Genomic DNA, 25341 nt, shown 5'->3' with positions numbered 1-25341 from the left:
TATGAAAATTTGACATTAAAGAATTGTGTTTAATTGAAGTAATAGGTTTCAACAGACACATATCTGTGAATTTGTATGGTTTTATAGGCATATTTATTGTAAATTAAAAAAGACGGGCTTAAGCATTTAATTCTTTGAAGGCAGAACAAGGCCCAAGTCTAAAATAATAGACGTGTGAAGGATTTGCCATATCAAAAATTGTAACCCCCCCCCCCAAACTTACAATTATCTGGACTATACGAGGCCCATGCTGGTCTCCATTAAAGCAGAAGGGAGATACCAAAAAAGGACAGGGTGCAACACCCGCCCATAACTCAAAACCCAACACTCATTTCTTTTACCTCTTTTGTGACAGACTAATAGCTTATTAAAGAACTATGCTTGGTAGAAACAAGTTTAGATGTCCATTTTATACGGCCATTAGAAAATGTCCTTCGTAGGGCTGGAATCTTCAACCTCCTAAGAAAGTGGGACACCTTCTATGCTGCTTACTGAGCGGAGCCCCTCCTTCGTCTTTTACCAGAGTTTTATTGAGAGTTTAGTTTCTTATAACACTTAGACAAACCTTTTCACAAATCAGCCGGTTGATGGAGTACTGTCAAAACATTATTTTGGAATCAGGTTTGTCGAAGTGTTTGAGCAAACTAATCACCTTTAGAATCAAACTCCAGTAATAAAACAAGGGCAGGGCTTTTTAAATGACAAAGACTGCCCTTGGTTAAGAAAAAAAATGGCTTTGTTTCCTAAATCTTCAATGTTGCCTTCTGACGTAGCATTTATGACTTAATTTATCACATTGTATACACACACTCTGATACACGCTATAGATTTACATGTATCATGCTCAAACTATTGAATCATTTATCAGATTCTATCAAACTATAATGAAATGTAGATTAGACTTCAAAGATATTAAACAAATTACAAAATGTGGATCTCAATACAGAATTATGTTTGAAATCGAGTTTATATTTTCTGAAAACTCAAAAGGCAAGCCAAAAAAAGAAAGAAAAAATGTTGAAGACAATTTATTTATTGGTTCACATTACTTTTCAAAGCCTCATGAACTCTTCCTCTTTGTAAAATGTTATTTAATAAGTTTTACTTTTGATAAGATCATGTTTATATTTTGTTTTATGTTATCACAATAAGTGAATAGCATCATGCTTAAGATACAATTAAGGCTGGTTTATGGATGCAAACTCAATATGAATGTATCTTTTTACTTGCAGGCGATTGTGATAGTTTCCACTGTTGCGTTTGTCCAAGTAAGTAAATTCATGTTCTTAAATAATTTCCAATTTGCCCAATCATGCAATCTTTTTACTGTAACTATAGTACAAAATGTAGTTTCTTAAAAACTGTTATGAATTGTTATTCTTGTCCTGATCATGTCAATACCATTGTTTTTTCTGTCACTCTGCTTATATAAGAATCACTGTCATACTACTTTTTTACTATACTTTATTGAAATTCTATTAACAAATGAATATGATCACGTTTTCAATGATTCCTATTATTGAAACATTACCTTTTTCTGTGTTCAGGAGTATCGCTCGGAGAAGTCACTGGAGGCTCTGACCAGCCTTGTGCCGCCCATGTGCCATTGGTATGTTCATGCTGCGATTGTGGCTCATTTTTAGCTCGTTTTTTTATTCTAAGATAGGTATTTTTTATGACCTTGGTCTTGTTGTCTGACACTAGTGTTGTAGAAAATCTTGAACCTTGGTCAAAAAAGAAACTGGTGATGATATTGATTATGCACATCATGAAACTTAATACACATGCTATGCTGCCAGAGACAATATGCACTTGTCTAGCAAGACCCATAACTCTGGCTTAAATAAGTGTTCAGGGACTTTATTTGTCAGCAGAATTCCAGAAATCTGATGACATCATCTTTCTTTCAAGCTCTTTTTATTATATGTTAATAGTTATTTTTTAAGATAAAGGAATGGTTATTGATTAAATCTAAAAATAAAATGGGTTTCAATAAAAATATCCTAAGAATATTTATCGTATAGATTCTGCCTGTCATTTAACATGTCTCCTCCAATCAGCGGAAGCTTCATAATGACTTAAATATCTTAATATTAGAATATGCAGTTTATCATCATATGTCTATTGTAGTTGTCTTTACATGTACCTTACTATGTATGTGTATTTTCTATTGTAGTTTACGCGAAGGTGTACACGAATCCCGTCTAGCCAGAGATCTGGTTCCCGGCGATGTGGTTGACTTGATGGTGGGAGACAGGGTACCAGCAGACCTCAGACTGGTTGAGGTATGTAAGACGGGTTGTTATTAAAGATAAATCTCAGGGATCAAGCTATTATTAGAAAACTTAAATTGTTATTCAAACAAACCAGAAATTTCAAACTAATTAAGTTTCTTCTATATTTCAGTGGTTGAAATTAGCACAAGCCTGCAAGCCCTGCAACAGTAAAATGTTTTCCCTGGCTTGCTCAGATTCTTTATTTTAAATAGCAGCGCATGTTAAAAACATATAGGTCTAGTGTAAGATAAATCAATGTTCAGTCAGGAAATTGAAAGAACAACACTGTGAATTCTTGCACTAAAGCATGGTTTTTACATTCTCTTTAGAGAAAATCATCTCCCCTCAATCACGGAAACTACTTTCTTCTGTAGTTTCCCTCTAAATGATCCCTGAAACTTTTGAAAAAAAACTGAGCTCTTGATCAAACTTTGTGCATTTTTTAGTAATATTCATAATTTCTCTCAAATGACGTCTTTATACCAAGATTTAAGTACAATAATGCAAATTAATTTTTATTTTCCATGTAACTTTATGAACCTTAATGATTTTTTAATAGGAAATTGGACTTTTTCAAGAATGTTTTTTTCTTTGCAGGCAAAAGACCTCGCTATTGATGAGTCATCCTTCACAGGAGAGACAGTTCCGAGTCCCAAGTCTGTGGCTACCCTGCCAAAGGACAGGTGTGTACCAGCCAGTATTACCCAGAGGACAAATGTGGCCTTTATGGGGACCCTGGTGCGCTGTGGACGGGGACAGGTATGGGCTCATTGAGTTTGAATAATAATTGGTAAAGGGACTTTGCAAACTTTTCATAATAGTTGCCTAATGCTTGATGGAATGAATATAATTTGCAAACTCAGGCAATCATAGAGAAAACTTGAATATTATACCTTATATAAATGCGTCCCTTCTTTGTGTATATAAAGTTGATCGGTCCGTATATCACTGTATTTTAATGAAAATCAAGTTTTAATGACGTCAGCGGTCTATATCATATTTTTGGCCGGTCCAGACGCCGCCAAAAAATAATATGGACTGCTGACGTAATAGAAATGGTGAGTGCTACTTGCGATTTTCACAAAGGCGAAAAAAAAAACTTAAGTAAAAGTTATTGGCTTTGTTGTATGAAACACATTAAAAGCGCTTTAAAAATAGTGAATGGTGATATAAAGTGTTCGGTATAATATATGAAATGTAACACAACACTTCGGGCCATATTGCATTATAGAACCGGCCAGTCAGCCTCTGGAGGTAAATAGACTTCGACTAAATCCTCGGTCCATATACATCTTTAGGGGCTGACTGGCCGGTCCATATAATGTCATAATACCCTCATTGGTGTGTAATATTTCCTAAATATAAAATGTATGATATCCAAAACATGCAAATGTCAATGAAATGAAGATGCAACCATGCTATATTCTTTGCATCTGTTTCAGGGTATAGTGATAGGAACTGGCCACAACTCTGAGTTTGGAGAGATCTTCAAGATGATGCAGAGTGAAGAGGTAGGCTGTCTCTTTTATTCCGATAGCCAGCAAAGAATTTTCTGTCCTTATTTGAATGTCCAAGAAGTGCAATTAAACTGCAGCAAATCTTTTCTATGTCTTCAATATTTTTTATTTAACACAGAATCCCTAAAACTAAAGTAAGCAATGTTACATTTAGAAGCATTGAGTCAATTGTTCAGAACTTTAAGTTAACAACTTTGTTGTTAAGCCTCTTTGTTAACTTGAAAAGGTGAAATATTTTATGAAATTATCATATATTTGAAATAAAACAAGCAGAGCATTTATTTGTCCAAAATCTGGTTAAAAATACTGCAAATCCATAGTGTGTCCATGGATCTTCGAGAGCAATAATGACTTGAAAGTTAAAAATGATGGCGTTAACAACGTTGTTAACTTTCACAAAGTCTGAACAATCGGCCAATTGTTTAAAAAAATGTTTAAGATATTCCAACTACAATAATGCTTTCAAAACTATTAAAAAGTTCACCATTGTATAACATGAGCTCTGTGTGTGGGTGATACTGATGCCTCGTGTTAAAGACATGTCACATGGTTTTTATTGTCATACAACGCCATTGGATGAACCACAAGGGTTTTTCTATTACCATAAAAGCTTATTCAAATGTGGTAGGAATTTGTTCCATAAATGAGAAAATAAATTATACAATATTCATACATGTATTGAATTGCAAAATTATGTAAGTGTTATACTTATAAGGTTTAAAATAGGAAGGTTTAAAATAGGGCAGGGTGGGGCACATAGGGGCATGTTCCCATGGAAGAAAAGGGAAAAATGTACCTGGCTGAGAAGAATAAGAATATTATGAAATTGACAGAAAATGTTGTGAATTGTGTTTATTTGATGTTATTTGTGTTTCAATCCAATATGTGAACTTTGTATGTATTTATAATCATATTTTCACTTTTAATCAAAACGAGTTTTTTTTTGACTATCTGAAGCATATAGAAGGGTATACAAGGTGGTCTGTAGGAGCAGAAGGGTGCCAACCAAAAATGAAAGGGAGCAGCACCCTTCTATTACTCTTCATCTTAAAGCTTTGTTATTCTTTGTTATAATGTTAATAAATGTATACTTCCAGGCCCCAAAGACCCCTCTCCAGCGCAGTATGGACGCCCTGGGCAAGCAGCTGTCTTTCTACTCGTTTGGTATCATCGGTGTCATAATGATCCTGGGCTGGGTTCAGGGGAAAAACATCCTTGATATGTTCAACATAGGTGTCAGGTGAGGCTGCTAATTTGTAAGTTATGTTTATCTTGCCAATTTTTTGAGGGTCGGGTCGTTTGTTTGTTGTTGCCTGTGTTGTCATAAGCATGCAAAACAGTTTAACCTATAAGAATATTCAACAGTTGTGATCTTCACACTTTCAGTCTGGCAGTAGCGGCCATTCCTAAGGGTCTGCCTATAGTGGGGAAGGTCACACTGGCCCTAAATCACATGTTATATTTCCAGTCTGGCAGTAGCGGCCATTCCTGAGGGTCTGCCTATAGTGGTGATGGTAACACTGAATCTAAATCACACGTTATATTTCCAGTCTGGCAGTAGCGGCCATTCCTGAGGGTCTGCCTCTAGTGGTGATGGTAACACTGAATCTAAATCACATGTTATATTTCCAGTCTGGCAGTAGCTGCCATTCCAGAAGGTCTGCCTATAGTGGTGAAGGTCACACTGGCCCTAAATCACATGTTATATTTCCAGTCTGGCAGTTGCGGCCATTCCTGAGGGTCTGCCTATAGTGGTGACGGTCACACTGGCTCTGGGGGTAATGAGAATGGCCAAGAGGAAAGCCATCGTGAAAAAACTGCCCATTGTGGAAACTTTAGGTACGCTCCTTGTATTCTCACAAACAACTCCTACTATCTCCTACTTTTTATAGCTCACCTGAGCACAAAGTGCTCAAGGTGAGCTATTGTGATCGCCCTGTGTCTGTTGTCGTCGTCCGTCGTCAACAATTTGACTGTTAACACTCTAGAGGTCACAATTTGGACAGTATCTTAATGAAACTTGGTCAGAATGTTACCCTCAATAAAATCTTGGACGAGTTCGATATTGGGTCATCTGGGGTTAAAAACTAGGTCACAAGGTCTGATAAAAGGAAAAGCTTGTTAACACTATAGAGGTCACATTTATGACTGTATCTTCATGAAAGTTGGCCAGAATGTTTATATTAATAATCTCTAAGTCAAGTTTGAATCTGGGTCATGTGTGGGTGAAAACTAGGTCATTAGGTCACATAATAGGAAAAGCATGTTAACACATTTATGACCATATGTTCATAGAACTTGATCAAAATGTTATTCTTGATGATCTTTATTGGATCAGGTGAGCGATACAGGGCCTTCAGGGCCCTCTTGTTTCTTAAAAGCTCCTATTTTATTCTTTCTTTTCTATGGGACAGTTATGGAGAGCTTGTCTATGTTCGAACTGTTATGAAAAGATGTTATGGAGAGGAATACAATTCAAGCTTATGATGAAGACAAGAAAACTATCAATAGTACAATGTTCAGACTGTTATTATGATAGATGATTAGCAATGCAACAATCACTTATGTTAAATGTTTTATCTACAGGTTGTGTAAATGTGATATGTTCAGACAAGACCGGCACGTTAACCAAGAATGAGATGACTGTTACGCATATACATGCCTCGGATGGTACATACGCTGAGGTAATCATTTTATATGAAATGATTATATTTCCTTCTATTTTCTATAAAAAAAACTGATGTTCATTTTCCATGAACTCCTTGGCTGTAAGACTTCATTGTTTGTTTCACTGCTGCTCTCTGATTGGACAAGCATGACTGTTGCTACATTTTAATTGACCAATGGTAAAAAAAAGAAAGTTGTTCCTAATTTTGGCAACCTCTTTTACAGACATTTAATGCCAATAACAAGTTTCTCTCCTTAACTTCACCTGATAATGGTTATCTAAAACAATTAAGGGTCATAGAAAGTTGGAATATGGATTCATTTTTTGTGTGTTCATTCGCAATTTGGCATAATAAAGGAACTGTGGTTTGATTTTTGTGTCTGAAATGGCATGGAGACCCTTCGATAACAAATATTGTTCATTTCAATTACATTAAGTGATACTCTTATTCAAAATCAAAACATATTACACATAACATAAATAAATTTTGAGTGATAAACTTTTAACTGCTGACTAAATAATGCATTAAGTATTGAAAATATTAATTACTGATAAACAGATTGTAACCGTGTATTTAATAGCTGAAAATGCAAAAATATTAAATGATTAGTGAGTGCTAAAAGATTTACCGTGATTACTGTCTCATACAGTAAAAATACTTTGTTTTCTGCACCATTCTTTCAGATTAAACTTGGTATCCTTCAATGAACCATTGTTTTCGACATTAATCATTCTGTTTTGGTATATTAAAACAACTATATTAATTTCGGTTAATCTTATTCGGGAGTAAGAGTGCATCTTTAACGCAACAGAAAAGGTTTTTTTTTTAACATAGCAGGTAGTTATTTCCAGAAATAAATATTATTTAAGAGCGGCTTATATGGAACTATTATGTTTTTGCATGTACATTTGTTTATTCTATTCCACTAGTATGCATTTCTGTAGGTGTCTGGTGTAGGTTACAACAGCGTAGGTGAAGTGAAGTGTAACGGCCACATAGTGGACGATCAAAGCTACCCCTCCATAAGAAAGGTGATAGAGATTGGCTGTATATGTAACGACGCTGAGATACATAACAACCTCTTACATGGTCAACCTACAGAGGGCGCCCTGCTGGCTTGTGCGTTAAAGGTATGTTGTTATTATAAAACCAGTGTTCTCAATAAGAACCGGCTGCCGGCCAAAATGGACGTTTCAAATGGCAATTGGGCTGGTTCAAATTTGGAAAACTAAATCAATTTTAAATAGAATAAGTAGAAGCTGGTCGGTTACTTTACTCTTTGAGACGGTTCAACTGAAACTTATTGAGAACCCTGAAAACATTCAATTACATTCGAACCCCATTGGCTCGAACTCCTAGGGACCAGTGAAAATACCTCGAGCCTCGGAAAATTTGAGCCAAGCGGGATTGTTTACCTCAATTCTAAAGAAATTGGTCCTTTACATCTAGTTTTGGGGCATATGAAATTTGAGCAAAACAAAAATTTGAGCCAATGGGTTAGGACTGTAGTTATGAACAATATGCAATCCTCTCAACAGTGCGGAGTGGAGGAGGTTCGAGTCCCTTCCAGTGATAGCATAAGTTAATTATGATGAAGACTGTTATATATATATATAATTCTGCAAACAACATTTCACTGAAAAGGGTTTCATCGACATCACGCATGGTTCAATAAAGTATTATATATGTTTGGCAATTTAATTGATTTCATCTGCATCACAGTTGGTTCTATAAAGTATATATGTTTTGGCGATTGAATCGATTTCACCTGCATCAAAGATGTTTCTATAAATTAGATATGTTTTGGCAAAAGGAAAAAGCTCATTGAAGTAATGTTTTTTTTCTTATCATGACTTTAAATAAAGGTTTTTGTATCTACTGTAAACTGAAAACTACGTAGCAGCCAGATTGAGAAAATGAATCTTGATAGAGGCAAACCACTTAGTGTTTTAATGCTGATCTATTGTGTCAAAATTTCAATCAAAGGGAGTGAACATCTAAGGCTATCGATAGTATTTTTATTATAATTGATTTTTGAAAATATGTTCGTTAGAGCTGCCTTTCCATGATTTGAAACCATTTTAGTCACAATTATTTTCTTTCAAAACAAAAACTTTCACTAAACTTGTCACAAAAATTTATCCAACCATTTAGATACTTAATTTCATTACTTATAAATTTAATTAATACGTCATTTATGAAAAAAGTAAAAATTAGCAAAAACTGGGATGTCTTTTGACAAGCATTAAAATATTTTATTATCAGTCGCTCATGTATCATTTTTAATCCTCTATATCGATACATTTCTATTTGCAGATGAACCTACACAACTTACAGAACCTGTACATCAGGGTGGATGAGACGCCGTTCTCCTCAGACACAAAGTTCATGGCAGTACAGTGTACGCCAAGATATGGACAGGTACTGTGTTCTGATAAGGCCGAGTATTTCTGAATATTATTCATGTTAAACCTCTAAATCTTTCAAGTTCGATAACCTGTCATATCACTGGAGTGACTCAAGAGTTAATAAATTAAAAGTTGTGTTTACTTAAGTATCGATGTGGCAAGAAAGAACATGATCCTCATTACTGTGAATTATGTCAGCAATTTCCGAATGTCTTTAGATACTTGTGCTTCTTAAGCAACAGGAAGTCAATCTTCATGATTCTCAAAAAATAGTTGTTATCATATATAAAAAAACTAGAATCGGTCATGTCTGGTCAATTACTTCAGAATCCTTTGTCCAATCAAAACGAAATTTTTGGCAGAATGTGTATGGGCTTACTGGGACAAGTTTTGTTAACCAGTTATATTGCTTGAGTCAATCAAGAGTTATCGCCCTTTAGATAAAGAAATTACCAGAAATCTGTCTTGATGATCAAATATTATAGAATCCTTTGTCCTATTACACCATAATTTTTGACTGCAAGCATGTACAATCTATATTGTTATGTCAGAGTCACTTGAGAGGTATCACTCTTTATTTTAGAAATTTTCTGGTCTGGTCTCATCTTTATATCCAATCATCATCAAATTTTATCTGAAATAACATTGGAATACTATTTCAGCCAAGTTCTTAAAATTAGATTTAATCCCAATTCTGGCCATGCCACATCTGAGTATCATTCTTCCATTCCAGAGCAAGGAGCTTATCTACTTTGTGAAAGGGGCCAATGAGCGGGTGTTGCAGATGTGTACAAAATTCCACAGCGATGGTGGGAATCTGCCCCTACAGGAACAACAGAGACAGATATATAGAAAGGAGGAATACAGGATGGGCTGTAATGGGCTCAGAGGTGGGTGGGGTAAACACACTCATTTGAGGTCATTTAGGTAATGAATGGATGGGGGAAGGAATGCCCATTAGGTGTCAGCATTTGGCAATCTGCATCTACAGGAACAACAGAGACAGATATATAGAAAGGAGAAATACAGGATGGGCTGTAATGGGCTCAGAGGTGGGTGGGGTAAACACACTCATTTTAGGTCATTTGGGTAAGGAATGGATGGGGGAAGGAATGCCCATTAGGTGTCAGCATTTGGCAATCTGCATCTACAGGAACAACAGAGACAGATATATAGAAAGGAGAAATACAGGATGGGCTGTAATGGGCTCAGAGGTGGGTGGGGTAAACACACTCATTTGAGGTCATTTGGGTAAGGAATGGATGGGGGAAGGAATGCCCATTAGGGGTCAGCCTTTTGCAATCTGCATCTACAGGAATAACAGACATATATAAATAGGATCATGGCTTACAGGATAGGCTGTATTGGGCTCAGAGGTGGGTGGGGTAAACTCACTCATTTGAGGTCATTTGGGTAAGGGATTGTTAGGGAAGGATATGCCCATTAGGCATTTGGCATCTTCCCCTACATGAACTAGAGGGACATTTCTTAAGACACAAGGCTTAGGATAGGGTGAAGTGGGGAAAAAGGTGGGTGGGGTAAACTCACTCATTTGAGGTCATTTGGGTAAGGAATTGTTCGGAAAAGATATGCCCATTAGGCATTTGGCAATCTTCCCCTACAAGAACAACAGGGACATTTCTGGAGGAACAACGCTTACATGATAGGGTGAAGTGGGGGAAGAGGTGGGTGGGGTAAACACACCCATTAGAGGTCATTCGGATCAGGTATAGATGGGGAAATACATGCCCATTGGGGGGTCAGCAGATGGCAATATTCCCCTACAGGAACAATAGGGACATTTCTGAAGGAACAAGATTGAAGGATGGGTTGTAAAGGAGGAAAAGGTGGGTGGGGTAAACACACCAATTAGAAGTCATTTGGATAATGTGTAGATAGGAAAGATATGCCTCTAAAGGGTCAGTAATTGGCAGTATACCCATTCAAATACAATTGTAGACATATAGAAGGGAAGCTTTGAGGACAAGCAGTAATAAGTTAAAAGGTTGGTGGGGGCAGTATCTTGTGGGTGACCAGAAAGGGCCAGTGGTTGGAAATCTGAAATAGGACCTACTGTGACAAATCTGTAGGAATATATTATGGTCTCAGAGACTGATTGATTGGGCTTTAGAGGCTCATGGCAAGATATATTTGTATGTATTTATTGGTTGAGATAAACAATGTGGTATCATCAACTGTCTGTATATATTCTTTAGACAGATGTCCATTCATTCTTTTTTGTGCTAATATATTATTTTATCCAATCTTCTTTATCACAAAACAACTGAATTGTTACATATTACAGTATTGGGTATGGCTCAAGCCACAGGGGACCCAATATTTTTTTCCCTAGCCTATATGTACTATTAAAAGAAGTGATATTGTTTTTTTGTTTTTCTAGCCTATATATAAATGGTATATTATATGTGTATACAGTATATATAGACTAGAAAAAAATATGTAAATAGTTTCTGCGCCCTGTGGCTCCAGCACAAATGAATTGTATAAATACATGTACATAACATTAAGATAGGTTAAAAGATAGATGTATTTTGACCATAAAGCAATTACATTTCCAGTGCTGGGTATGGCGTATGGGTCCAGCATGCAGAGCCTGGCATATGTGGGTATGGTGGGGATAATAGACCCGCCCCGCCCCGGAGTTCGGGAGGCTATAAGTCTTCTTATGCAGGGGGGTGTGTCTGTCAAGATGCTGACTGGTGACTCACAGGAAACTGCAAAGGCTGTGGGTAAGCCAACTATTTGATGAATGGTTATTTTATAATTTGAAAGGTTCTTCAAAAACACATTCTAACAAGCTGCCCCCTTTTTATTTTACTGTATAGAAATTATCTTTGTCATGTACATCCTTATACAAATCCTTCTTAAGAACAGCCAGCCTTGTAAGGATAGATAACAAAATTGAATACATTACATAGAGGATAATTGTTTGTTTCAGTGTAAGATCGTAATATATTTCACCGAGTGAGAACAAAAATGTATATTCACTTGAAATATTCACTTTTGGTGTCCACGAGGTGAAATATAATTGCTATCTTACACTGAAACAAACAATTGTTCTTTTTACTATATGCCTAAAATTGGAATTAAAAACTTCTAATTGCACTTTTTTAGAAAAACGTGCCAATTTGTATGAACATGTAACTTTATTTCGGAAATGACATCGTTGAAATTGTGTCCCAACCCTGTGCATGCTGACGTTTGATTTGGAAAAGAGAGCGGGCTTAAATTTCAAAACAGTGAAAAAAACAAATTAATATTTTCACTGTTTAAACAGTGAAATATCAATTATATTTCACTGACATATTAACCACCAGTAAGCATATAACAGTAGTAAAATAGCTGGTATTTACCACAGATCAGTGCTGGTGATGTCAAATTGCTAAGAGATTGTGGCAATCACTGAATGTAACTATTATGATGATTGTTTTTTCTCTTTGTACACCTCTGTTAGAAGAAATGTACATTGCTTATAAAAACATGATTGTGATACTTGCTTAGGACTGGTGTATTACATTTGCTAACTGCTTATTAAAGCTGCACTCTCACAGATTGACCATTTTAACAACTTTTTTTATTTTTTGTCATAGAAAAAGCAATTTTTTGCGTAAATATCTGCAAACCAATGATATAAGATTGCTGACAAAAAATCAGATCGTAGATTTTCATATTTCCATTTGAAAAATTAATGTTTTATGGCTTAAACCTTACTAACGGTTTTAGAAAAATGCATAAAACATCAATTTTTAAACTTATATTATATAAAAATCCGCGATCTGATCGTTTGTCAGCAGTCTTATATAACTGGTTTCCATGTATTTTCGCTCGTTATTGGCTCATTCCAAGACAAAAAATAAAAAAAGTTTTAAAGCTTTAAAGCTGAACTCTCATAAATTTACAGTTTTGACCTTTTGAAAAATAATAATCTCAGAATCAGCTCATTTTGGCATCAGTGTCATATAAGATAAATCACAATAGAACAGATCTCAATTATTTGGCAATCTTCCCAAAATTTCATTTTTCTTAAAGCATAAGTAACGCTTTTAGCCATAAACATCATTTTTCAATTGTAAATGAGAAAACTGCGATTGGATATTACCGTACCCCAAAGACAAAAAATAAAAAGTCAAAACAATCAATCTGTGGGAGAGCAGCATTTACACAGTTGAAAACCATCACATTTTTTTTACATTCTCTCATACACAAAGCTAGCTATTAGAAACTTGTCATTTCTTTTATATGTTTTAACTGCATATCAGTTCGTGAATTTGAAATATTTATACCCACAAACTTCCCTACTCACTTCTCTATGTCAGCATCTCGACTGGGTCTGCACCAGGAAGGAGGGAGAACTCTGTCAGGCGAGGAATTAGACAACCTTGACATCGCACAGCTACGCTCTATCATCAGCCACGTGTACATCTTCTACAGGGTAACCCCCAGGAACAAAGTCAAAATTGTCAAGGTAAGCTTTATATCTATGCAGGAACTACACATTACCCAGCTACTCTCAATCATCAGTAGTGGGTACATCTTTTACAGGGTAACCCCCAGGAACAAAGTCAAAATTGTCATGGTAAGCCATGTACAAGAGGTAGGCATCAACCATCAGTCATGTGTACATCTTCTACAGAGTAAACCCCAGGAACAAAGTCAAAATTGTCAAGGTAAGCTATGTACAAGAGGTAGGCATCAACCATCAGTCATGTGTCCATCTTCTACAGGGTAACCCCAAAGAACAAGGTCAAAATTGTCATGGTAAGCTATATGTATATACAGGAAAAAGACATCTACCAGCTATGTTCCATCATCAGTAATTGGTACATCTTCTACAGGTTGACCCCCAAGAACAAAGACAACATTGTCAAGGTAGGCTTTGTACAGGTGGACGACATTACCCAGCTACGCTACATCATCAGCCAAGTGAACATCTTCTGCAGGGTAACCCTCAGGAAGAAGTTTCAACATCGTCAACGTAAGCTATGTCTATACAGGAAAAATACATACCAGCTATGCTCCATCATCAGTCATGGGTACATTGTCTATAGGATAACCCCAAGGAACAAGGTCAACATTGTCAAGGTAAGCTATGTCTATACAGGAAAGAGACATGCTAGCTACGCTCCATCATTAGTCATGGGTACATTGTCTATAGGGTAACCCCCAGGAACAAAGTCGACATTGTCATGGTAAGCTATTTGCCTATACCAAGAATACAAATCAACCAGCTACGCTCCATCATTTATCATGGGTACATTGTCTATAGGGTTACCCCCAGGAACAAAGTCAACACTGTCAAGGTAAGCTATATATCTATACAGGAAATAGAAATCAACTAGCTACGCTCCATCATTAGTCATGGGTACATTGTCTATAGGGTAACCCCCAGAAACAAGGTCAACATTGTCAAGGTAAACTATGTCTATACAGGAAATAGAAATCAACTAGCTACGCTCCATCATTAGTCATGGGTACATTGTCTATAGGGTAACCCCCAGAAACAAGGTCAACATTGTCAAGGTAAACTATGTCTATACAGGAAATAGAAATCAACTAGCTACGCTCCATCATTAGTCATGGGTACATTGTCTATAGGGTAACCCCCAGAAACAAGGTCAACATTGTCAAGGTAAACTATGTCTATACAGGAAATAGAAATCAACTAGCTACGCTCCATCATTAGTCATGGGTACATTGTCTATAGGGTAACCCCCAGGAACAAAGTCAACATTGTCAAGGTAAGCTTTTAATTATCATATTATTAAACCAATATTTACATCAATGATTTTCACTGACATTTTGTATTATGTAACTTAGATCTAGGTCTAAAGTCATCTAGATATAAAGAATTGTACTACATTTACTATTTGTGAAGATTACTGAAACAAAATATACATGCAAACAAAGATGGTGCAAACTAGTATTTTTTATATATTTTAAATTTATGGATTGTTTCATTAAAGATCTTAACCACTATTCAAGTTGAAAACAATATGGAGAATAGGAAGAAAAAAACATGTTGCCATCTGAGATGTTCCTAAAGTTTTAAGATTATCTGTAGTAACTATGAAAAATAAAATATAAACCACAGTGCTGTATTTTAGTGAAATGAATAAATAAGCAGTCAGAACCAGAAATAATTCATATATATATATATATATATATATATATATATATATATATATATATATATATATATATATATATATAGGAGGCTTGACTTAAGACTCATGTACACACTCTATTTTTCTAGGCTCTTCAAGCTAATGGCCAGATTGTTGGAATGACGGGTGATGGTGTAAATGATGCAGTGGCCCTCAAGGCGGCCGATATAGGTATATCGATGGGCATGTCGGGCACAGATGTATCAAAAGAGGCAGCTGATATGATCCTTGTGGATGATGACTTCTCGGTCACATTGTAAGTTTTTAGTTGTTAGTTTAAACAGTTTATTTTAGCTTATTTCTAAAAAAAACTTGAGTGCTAATATGGATCACGATAGGAGTTCGTATCTTGGTTAGAAACCAGTACTGCAGTCAATTGTATGAAACTGGCTTATTCTTTGATTTGAATAAAGTAAGACAAAAAAATCAATATTTATCCAATTATTACTGTTGATCAATTCAATTGCTGTTTCAAACTAGTCAATAGATAACCTGTGGATATTATCTGTGAATAACGTTTGTGTGGGTTGACATATTGTGACCAAACTTGGTATATAGGAACAGTTTATAGAAACCATTCATGGGATTGCATTTAGGGCCCATAGGGTCATAGTCACTGTTACTAAAAGTAGATAACTGTTTGGTACTGAATAACTTTAGTCAGGGTTTACATATTGTGACCAAACTTGGTATGTTGTAAGAGTTTATGAAGGATTTCTGTGGGATTGCATTTGGGGCCCATAGGGTCATGGTCACGTTTACTTTTAAATTGATTTTTTATTGCATTTAAAAGACACCTTGTAACATCATTATTGTATTCTTTTCGAAGACAAATTATTGTTGAGCGCGCTATCCTTGAACAACTTTTTTATCAATTGGCTGCTGATGTCCATTTTGAGATAAAAAGCCATAATGACCCTTGTGAAGCTCAAACCTGTAACATCTTGGGTGGTAGGCACTAGTCTAGAACCACTGGACCACTCTTACCTTGTTCCTTGTTTACATGCATGTAGTTAGTTTAATGATGATATATGCTGGTTTGAAAGAACACATTATATACGCATTGAACACAAGTTGAATAGTTGATAGTTGAGTTATTGAGAATGTTAAAATTGTAAATGTTAAACAGTGATCTGGTTTGTATGTATGTTCTTAAGATGATCTTCTATTACAGAAAAAGCATCCTGCGTTTTTTTTGTTCATTTTCTATTAAAAATTTATTTTTTGTTTCAATTAATTTATGTGAATGTTTCCTGTCTTCCAGGAGTGCCATCGAAGAGGGCAAAGGGATCTTTTACAACATAAGAAACTTTGTGAGATTCCAGCTTAGCACGTAAGAGTTCTTATAAAATACTCCGGAAAAGCTTTTGATTTTTAAAAAAACAATTGTCTGTCAGGATATTTTCTATAAATAGCAATTTTTGTCCATATAGTTTAAACCAATATTTACTGCAATTGGTTATTAGCTTTTCATAAACGGATTAAAAGTATCGTCACACCATTGGTATTGTCAATAGCTGCCTCGAGCAAAAATTTGGCCATAGCTCAAAAACTAAGATACCCATATGATGATGAAACATGGTACACATGATGCAAAAGGCAATTCAAACATGTTTTGCAAGGCCCATAACTCAGGCTTTTATAATGGTTAAAATATGTTCCTTGTTAGACTGAGAAACAACAGCGCTCTTATTATCCCCCACTGAACTGAAGGTTTTGGGAGGGGATATTGTTTTGGTGTGGTCCGTATGTCCTTACGTTGGTAAATCACACATTTTTCGTCCATATTTTGGTAGGGATTGGTCAGATAATGAAAAATCTTTCGAACACACTAGAGACAATATAATTGATCCAACATTCATGAAACTTAATCAGAATGTTTCTCTTTATAAACTCTTGAATCTAAAACTGGATCACTAAGCCAAATCTTAGATTTTTCTTTAAGAACAATATCCTGGTAAAGATTGGTTAATTTATGTTTAAACTTGGACAGAATGTTACCCTCTATGAAATCTCACCACTTCTTAAAATGGGTCACATGGGATAAAAAAAAAACTAGGACACTATGTCATATCTTAAAACAAATATTAGGATCATATTTTTGAAACTTGATCAGAATGTTTTCCTTGATGAGGTCAGAAACTAGGTCAGTAGGTGAAATCTTTGAAAATTTTTGAGTATTCTTTGTAGATTTTAAAAATCTAGTCACATGCGATTATAACTATGTTTCCGATCCAATCTTCATGAAACATTGTAAAAACATTTGCCTCCATGAAATCATGGATTATGTTGAAACTAGGTCACATGAAACAAAAACTAGGTTACAAGGTTTAAACCTTGGTAACACACTAGAGGCTATATTTTTGCAATATTTCTGGTTCAATCTTCATGAAAGATTTAATCAGAATGTTTTCCTTGATGAAGCCTTTTGCAACTGGGTAAAGTGGGTAAAAAAACTAGGCCACAAGGTCAAATCTAAATGCTACACTATATTTAATATTCTTTTATTTTGACAATTACGAACAAACTCATATCTTTACATCCAATATTCATTAGAGTCCATCACTCTGCAGCTGTATTGCTTGTTTGGGTGTTGAATTTTTCACCAACATTTTTATTTCCCTTCCATCTACTTTGCCGAATTATTAAATTAGGCCAGGGATATCGTTTCTACAAATTTGGTTGCATTCTTATAGGATCATGTGCATTATTGTCACTGTATTAAATTCCACTGTCTCACTGATCATGTTTCAGGAGTATAGCAGCACTCTCCTTGATCGCACTATCCACCTTGTTTGACCTACCAAACCCCCTCAATGCTATGCAGATACTCTGGATTAACATCATCATGGATGGACCGCCTGCACAGAGGTATTGTCACTGTGTGTTAGTGAAATAATTCGTATGAACATTGGTTTTTAATGTTTAGTTTTTAATATTTTATAAAACGTTACCTTCATGAAGGGGATTTGTAAAGCATTTCAAGTATTAGTTCATAATGTAAGATAGACTTAAAGCTTCATACTAAAAATCATCTCTGAATATTTCATCACAAAAACAAGGAGAGTGATATCGTGCCTAAGAGATGTTTTCAACAGTACAGTACTTCTGTTGAATATCTCTCCACAAAACAAATCATTCTATCAATTCCTGATGATATTGCTCTTGGAATGTCTGATGAAATTGCTCGTAGAATTCCTTATGAAGTCGCTCTTGGAATCTCTGATGTAATTGCATTTTGAATTCCTGATGAAAACACTCTTGGAATTCCTTATGAAGTCGCTCTTGGAATTCCTGATAAAATTGCATTTTGAATTCCTGATGAAATCACTCTTGGAATTCCTTATGAAGTCGGTCTTGGAATTCCTGATTAAATTGCATTTTGAATTCCTGATGAAATCGCTCTTGGAATTCCTGATGTAATCACTCTTGGAATTCCTGATGCAGTCGCTTTTGGTATTCCTGATGTAAGCACTCTTGGTTTTCCTGATGAAAGCACTCTTGGAATTCTTTATGAAATCACTCTTGGTATTCCTTATGAAAGCACTCTTGGAATTCCTGATGAAATCACTCTTGGAATTCCTCATGAAATCGCTCTTGGAATTCATCATGAAATCACTCTTGGAATTCCTGATGAAATCGCTTTTGGAATTCCTCAAGAAAGCACTATTGGAATTCCTGATGAAATCGCTGTTGGAATTCCTGATCAAATAGCCTCTTTAGCATCAACATTTCCAAATTTTTGTACTGAAAATACAGTTCAATCGTAATGTGCAAAATGAATTTCAGAAAAATTGATAATCCTTATACTTTATTCATACAGTCTTGGTGTAGAGCCAGTTAACCATGATGTTATACGCCAACCACCTCGCAAAGTGAAGGACCCGATTATCACCCGATATTTCATAGTCAACATTCTCGTGTCAGCAGCCATCATTGTATGCGGAACTCTCTGGGTCTTCTGGAGGGAGGTATAACCCCCGATAACTTTCTATCTGCCTTTTTCCAAACCCAATTTTTGGGGGGTATTATTTTGCTAACTCTATTTTTGGGTAGACTATATTTAAAAATAATGTATTTTCTTAATTTTCTCTGCAAAAATTAATATTAAAATTCCATTTTCACAGCTAATAGATTGGAGATATCTTGTCAATGAAGTATAGATATGTAATTCATACATGATTATGATATGAGTAAATGTACACACATATGAATAATAATTAATGTTTTACAGATGAGCGACAACAAGATCACACCACGAGATACGACCATGACCTTTACATGTTTCGTACTGTTTGACATGTTTAACGCACTCAGTTGTAGATCTCAGGTATGGCTAGAATGTTTTGTTCTTGTTTTATGTAATAGATAGACCAATTCGAGCTATTGCATTTAAAAATACCCATTCCAGGAAGGCAAAATAAATACAATTTATTTAAGGGGGGGTGGGGGGTTGTTATAGAATTAAATTGGCCAATACTTAATCAAGGTTTTAAAGGAGGAAGGTCAAATTTGAAAGTTCCTTCTACAGGTGGATTGTATTATCAATCTGAAAGCCCTTACTTGTAAGCAATCTTTGCTATTTTTGACTAAAAGAAATAAAATTATACGTTATTTGTTACCTAATTGTATAATTATAGTATGTGCCCAAAAATATTTAAAAATCTTTTCCATTTCATTTAATGCCTTTCAAACATTACATTGATTGATCAGAGTGTTGTTAAAGTTAATAAGTGATAAACGACTTCACATTAAATTTAATTAAAGGTGAAATGTTTTATGATATGCTCATATATTCAAATAAAACATGTACAAAAAAGTTGTCTTAAATCTAATTTCAATTTCTAGAACAATACAGATTTGAAAAGTAACAACGATGGCTTTAACAACGTTGCTAACTTTATTTAACTGAATTTGTTTGTATTTATAGTAAAACTCTGTTCTGACTGTTTCCAGGATAAGTCCGTATTTGAGCTAGGACTCTTCACCAATCGGATGTTCCTGATAGCAGTAGGTGGCTCTCTGATTGGTCAACTGCTCGTTATATATTTCCCGCCACTTCAGAAAACATTCCAAACAGAGGCACTCTTCTTCTCAGGTAAGGGCTATATGCTGTAATATTTTGGAGTAATGTTTTGGGACTTTTCTTATTGTTTTTAGCTCGCCTATCTTTGACAAAAACAGTATTGGAGTTGTGATAGTGTCATTGTTATCGTCGTAGTGCAACAATTTGTACAAAAAGGTTAAACATATTCAAATGAGACATGTTTCTGGAGCTGACATGCTTAAAACGAGGACCACAATTCTGGTTTTAATAATTGTTATGCCCTTGTTTGACTGAAAAAAGAATGTTGGTGGATTTACTGCTGGATTGTAACTCGAGTGTTGGCATTTTATATTTTGATAACTACACATGAAAAAAAGGTTTAATTCAATGTATTGTTAATGAGCCAGCTATATCATCAATATAACTAAATAAAAGGTACACAAGTTATTTAAGAAAAATAAAATTATTGCGTATTTAGGTACACTTTTTTTTAAATAAAAAGAGTTTTAATTATTTGCCCAACAGTAATGCACAGGGTCATTAGCAACATCATGCTGTTATGATGTGAATCAGAACCCCTTGGCATTTGATAAAAAAAAACAAAATACAAATATAGATGTATGTACATGCGTATTATCACATGTAAATTGGACATGGATTTATTTTATTAATTTTTTCATTTTCAGATATCATATTTTTACTCGCACTGTCATCCTCAGTGCTGATAGTTTCAGAGATTAGAAAACGTATACAGAACGTTTTAGACAGGCGAAGGAAACAAAGAAACACGGAGGAAGAATCCTACTTCTTTGTTTGATGATAGAACACTAATGTATTAAGGTCTGAGGAAAATAGTTCTCTGATTGTCATTAAGATTTTTGAAAATGGGGGCAGGTAGGCAGATTTACTTTTGAATAAAAAGCAATGTGGTATTTTAAAAATGATTTTATGTTGTTCCATTTTTAAGCTGGTCTGGGTTTTTGTGGAAATAGTGACAACGTATTGTGACTGCCTTGGTGTGGGAGTCGGTGTTAGCATTATAATCCTGGTCAGAGCTCTTAAAATGTTCAAAAGATATTTAAATGAAGCATGTGAACAGGGGCAGTCTTGAATAAAAAAACTGACACTAAGTTTGTCTGACCTAACGATCATTTATTATTGTGATATTTTGTGATTTTATGTAACAATTTGAAGGGATTTTGAATGGATAAGAAAGATCACATGATAATAAAAAGGCTCTATTTGGGTCAGATTTGGGAAAAAGAGGAGACAAAAATGTATGTTTGGAAACTTTTTTATTTATAATATCTCATTGAATTCTGTTTGGAACAAAAATTGTTGTGTTAAATGTGTGAAATGGAATTCATGTTAACATTTTTTTAATCACGTAAATATTTGAAAACATATACAGGGTACATACATGTTCTTTTGCCAGTATGTCATTCCAAATTTCAAATGGATTTGCACCCCATAAAAAAGATCAGGACAATTTTAAGTTATTGAAAGTTATTTTTCTGTGAATAATTGTTGGATACTTTATCATACCTATGTTTTCAATTATTTTAATAACTTCAGCTGAAGTTATCTCATGTTATATTCCATATGTGTTATTTATGACTTTATATTTGTGGTTATTTATTTATAAAGTGTACTTGTTCTTTTAAATGTAGACATTTCATATAAATGCTGTTTATATGTATAGTTTCTACATGTAATTTTTGATGAATCAATGCTCAATTTTCTTAAAAAAATATTAGAAGAAACAAATGCTGTTAATATTATGTAAGCTTTTATCCAAATCACTCTCTTTTCAACAGGATTCAATTAAAAGCACCATATCAAAGTCATGGCTGTAGTATATATGTTAACTTTAAAGCCTATTGAAACGTTTGATGTTCATATAGATTTTAATTACCTGCAGCCAAACACAAATCCCTAGCAGCCAATTGTATAAAAATGGATAAGATACCCGGTGGTTATCTTTTGGATAAATTCCTCAAAAAGCATTTTAATTGGTTGTCAATAATTATTGAATAAAATATCGACCAATCAATACTTATTTCTGATAACTTAAACCAAACTAAAGGATTAACCAGTTTTATACAATTGCCTGCAAATGTATAACTTTACATGCTGCTTAACTGAGGTTTTCATTAGAACATTAAAATGGAACAATGCCATAAAATTACACGATATCTTATCTTGTATGCACTTTTACCACAAGTGAAATGTTTCTGTATAGTGACATCTTACTCTGAACATAGTTCTCTTTTTCTTTTTATATCATGCTTTTAATTCATTAAAAACGATATTTAATTGGTAAATCGTGCCATGTTTTAGCTGAATAAGGTTTTGCGTTAAAATGATATCATAACGTTAATTCGTTACCGATGTGTGTTTAATTTGTTTGTTTTTTACAATAAAACAGCTTAACATTATGTTCAAATGGTGACTTTAACAGTATATAATCCAAAGTTAAATTTCATTAAATCAAAGAAAAACATAAAATGAATTGTACATATTCATATGCATATATTATATTAAAGTGTGTCTGCAAGAAATGATAACTGTATTATGATTGTTAATAATTATTTTATATGTATATTTTGATGAAATTAACACATAAATAGTGCTTACAAATTTATAGTACTAAGCAATTTTATTCTTGTATTAGTAAAGGTTATCTTACTTAATTATATGTAGTTTGAATCTTGATTAGAATATTTTTTGATGTTTCATAATTTCACATGATGACATGTATTCTTTGTCCCATTTCTATTCATATGAGGTATGTGAATCATTTCATGAAATTTTATGAAGTTAATTTAACTGATGCAACGCCAATATTGAAAGATAATATATGACATATATGAAAGTTATACCTTAGCTTTGATCTGGCTAGTTTTATTTTGAACTCTAAAATTGAAAGAAAATAACATCCAAAATATATTTTTTTTTACATGTATCGAAATGAAGGCACTCAAACTTTATTCAAAAGGTACATAAATTATTGTATGTTTTAGTAATGGCATAGCTGGTCTAGACTTAATGTGCAGGCACCAAATTAGGCCATGTCCCCCTACAACACCCACAGCCATCCACGCACATTTTTGAAAATAAGTGTGCTGATGGAGAACACATTTCCATTGGTATAACTGACTTAATATTTTTGTTTCTTACCATTTCGACACAAAGAATGTCATATTTGAAAAATGTTGGGATGTGCAGTACAGACCTGTTTTTCTTGCAGGAGTCATGCCGCTGTTAAGTATAGATTATATTTCTGTGTATTTGTAAATCTTCAATTTTCATTATTGATTTGAAAAATAATGTAACACTAACAAACATCAATTTCCCTGGTGAAGCCATTATAAAAGTGCCATGCAGCATTTCAGAATGAACAACATTATTTTTATATCATGTATATGTTCGGTTATTCAAATTTATTGTACTTACAAATGGGATCATTATTTCTAGCCACATTGAAGATATTGGCACTTAGATTCATTATTTCACTGTTAATCACAGTTCATGATGTGTATTGTACAACTCCCTATTTAGGGTTAAAATAATTGTGGAAATCTTTCAATAAACTACAGGCTGTTTGTCGTTGACCCACTCACTGTCGGTGTGCAATAGTTGTTCTTTGGCATTGAATATAATTTAAACATTAATACATTACATTCCTTATTTTAATGGTAGTCAGTAAACATGAGAATATCCACCTCTTAATTATTATTATTTATATGTTCTGTATGTTGATAGTATTATCAAGTAAAACGTAACTAACTGTATCAGAGTCCTTTACACAAAAGTCAATATATATTTGCCATCCAATAAAGTTAGGGTACATTACTCTTTTTTTAAATAATATTTTTTTATTTCATTGTTAAATCATCTGACGTATAATCACATAATCTTTTTTGACCTGTGTTTTTGTTGATATTTCGAATTAAAGAAATAAATAACTGTTTTTTTAGTATACACCTATCACAAATCCACACGCAATACATATCGCAAAATACGAAAGACAGTAATCCACTCCAGTCCAATACAGCCGTATTACACTCTGCTGACGTCATATCAAAACAGATATCGTTGCGCGATGTTAAAATGAAGTTAGAAAACAAAATAGTGCGACAGCAAAATGACATTTATTATGAAAACATGTGATGTATCCAGTAATGGTTAAAATAAAGGGGTTATAAATAGTGCATTTTGATCCTGAATGTTGTTTTCGATTTTGATTTATTTTGGCTTGGAAAACCGAGTGTGCAAAAATCTAATCGAGTCGAATAAAATCACTGGGAACAAAACTCTATACCTAAAGCCTTATTGCATTAGACCTCATAAACTCTTCTTATTTACCTTCTTACTTAGTGACAAAAAACTGTTATAATTATCTACGTAACATAATCATCTAGTAACTAATATATTATTTATTGATTATGAATGCATACTGATCAACATTTAGTTGTTTGCAGTGTTGTCAAGTCCCTTATCATGATGTACATCAAAGGCTTAGCACTAGACTTGTAATGCCTTCTATTTTACTATATTGAGTTACAACGATCTGGCATTAAGCCCGCAATATGTAACTTTCAGCCTGTTTTCACTTGCTGTTTTGAAAATATTCTATAAATGATATGATCTTTGTGAGTGTTTGTTATACTTCATGCATAGCAACCCAAACAAATATGTCAGACACAATGCAGTATTTAAAGGAGCTCATCCAGATTTTATTATGGGTAATATGCAAAAAAGTGTTAAATGTGAAGAAAATGCTTTTTTGAATGATTTTGCTTTTGGATGTTCGTAATATAACTTCAAGTTCATGATTTATGTTGCAAATAGGAGCAAAACCAAAGTAACTGAATAACAACAAAATTTGGAAAAAAAATAATCTTGCAGACATAAAATGTGTTAACAAGTCGCTTTAGTCGGGAACGACGCTTGGAGAATTGTATCCAATTTCCCGAAACAGTTGAAAATGGAGGAGAAATTCATTTTGAGGAATAGCCAAAGTACGAAAAATAAACACAGTTGATATTTTTACCATAAACTTATTTACACATTGGTGTATCGGTACATTTGCTCAAGAAATTTATTGGACACTCCTAATTCTAAAAAAAATCAATTTAAAGACCATCTTGTTCTTTTAAGAATGGGTGAGTATTGAATCCGACTGAAATAAATGTCCAATGATTATCGGTGTTGGAGAGTGAACAAGTATTTTGGA

The 25341-nt window shown here is 34.2% G+C and overlaps 1 protein-coding gene across 2 annotated transcripts in view; it reads left to right on the top strand.

Annotated features, from left to right (window-relative positions):
- The window catches only part of LOC128243647 (calcium-transporting ATPase type 2C member 1-like), a 30756-nt gene extending 6000 nt beyond the window's left edge, over window positions 1-24756 (top strand). For both annotated transcript variants that reach the window (XM_052961522.1, XM_052961523.1), the window contains exons 4-23: window positions 1233-1268; window positions 1548-1609; window positions 2177-2285; window positions 2874-3035; window positions 3719-3787; window positions 4891-5033; window positions 5508-5632; window positions 6380-6477; window positions 7407-7592; window positions 8779-8883; window positions 9604-9760; window positions 11450-11620; window positions 13208-13356; window positions 15145-15311; window positions 16320-16388; window positions 17810-17926; window positions 18879-19026; window positions 19290-19385; window positions 20012-20153; window positions 20789-24756. In XM_052961522.1, coding sequence (XP_052817482.1) covers window positions 1233-1268; window positions 1548-1609; window positions 2177-2285; window positions 2874-3035; window positions 3719-3787; window positions 4891-5033; window positions 5508-5632; window positions 6380-6477; window positions 7407-7592; window positions 8779-8883; window positions 9604-9760; window positions 11450-11620; window positions 13208-13356; window positions 15145-15311; window positions 16320-16388; window positions 17810-17926; window positions 18879-19026; window positions 19290-19385; window positions 20012-20153; window positions 20789-20919 — 2442 coding nt within the window. In that variant the 3' untranslated portion in view covers window positions 20920-24756. The remainder of the gene's footprint in view (window positions 1-1232; window positions 1269-1547; window positions 1610-2176; window positions 2286-2873; window positions 3036-3718; window positions 3788-4890; window positions 5034-5507; window positions 5633-6379; window positions 6478-7406; window positions 7593-8778; window positions 8884-9603; window positions 9761-11449; window positions 11621-13207; window positions 13357-15144; window positions 15312-16319; window positions 16389-17809; window positions 17927-18878; window positions 19027-19289; window positions 19386-20011; window positions 20154-20788) is intronic.
- Window positions 24757-25341: the final 585 nt, after the last annotated feature.

This window comes from Mya arenaria, chromosome 8 (assembly GCF_026914265.1).
Source record: "Mya arenaria isolate MELC-2E11 chromosome 8, ASM2691426v1".
NCBI classification, from domain to species: domain Eukaryota; kingdom Metazoa; phylum Mollusca; class Bivalvia; order Myida; family Myidae; genus Mya; species Mya arenaria.
The sequence above is the reverse complement of the archived record's forward strand: the minus strand, read 5'-3'. Positions and strand labels throughout refer to the sequence as shown.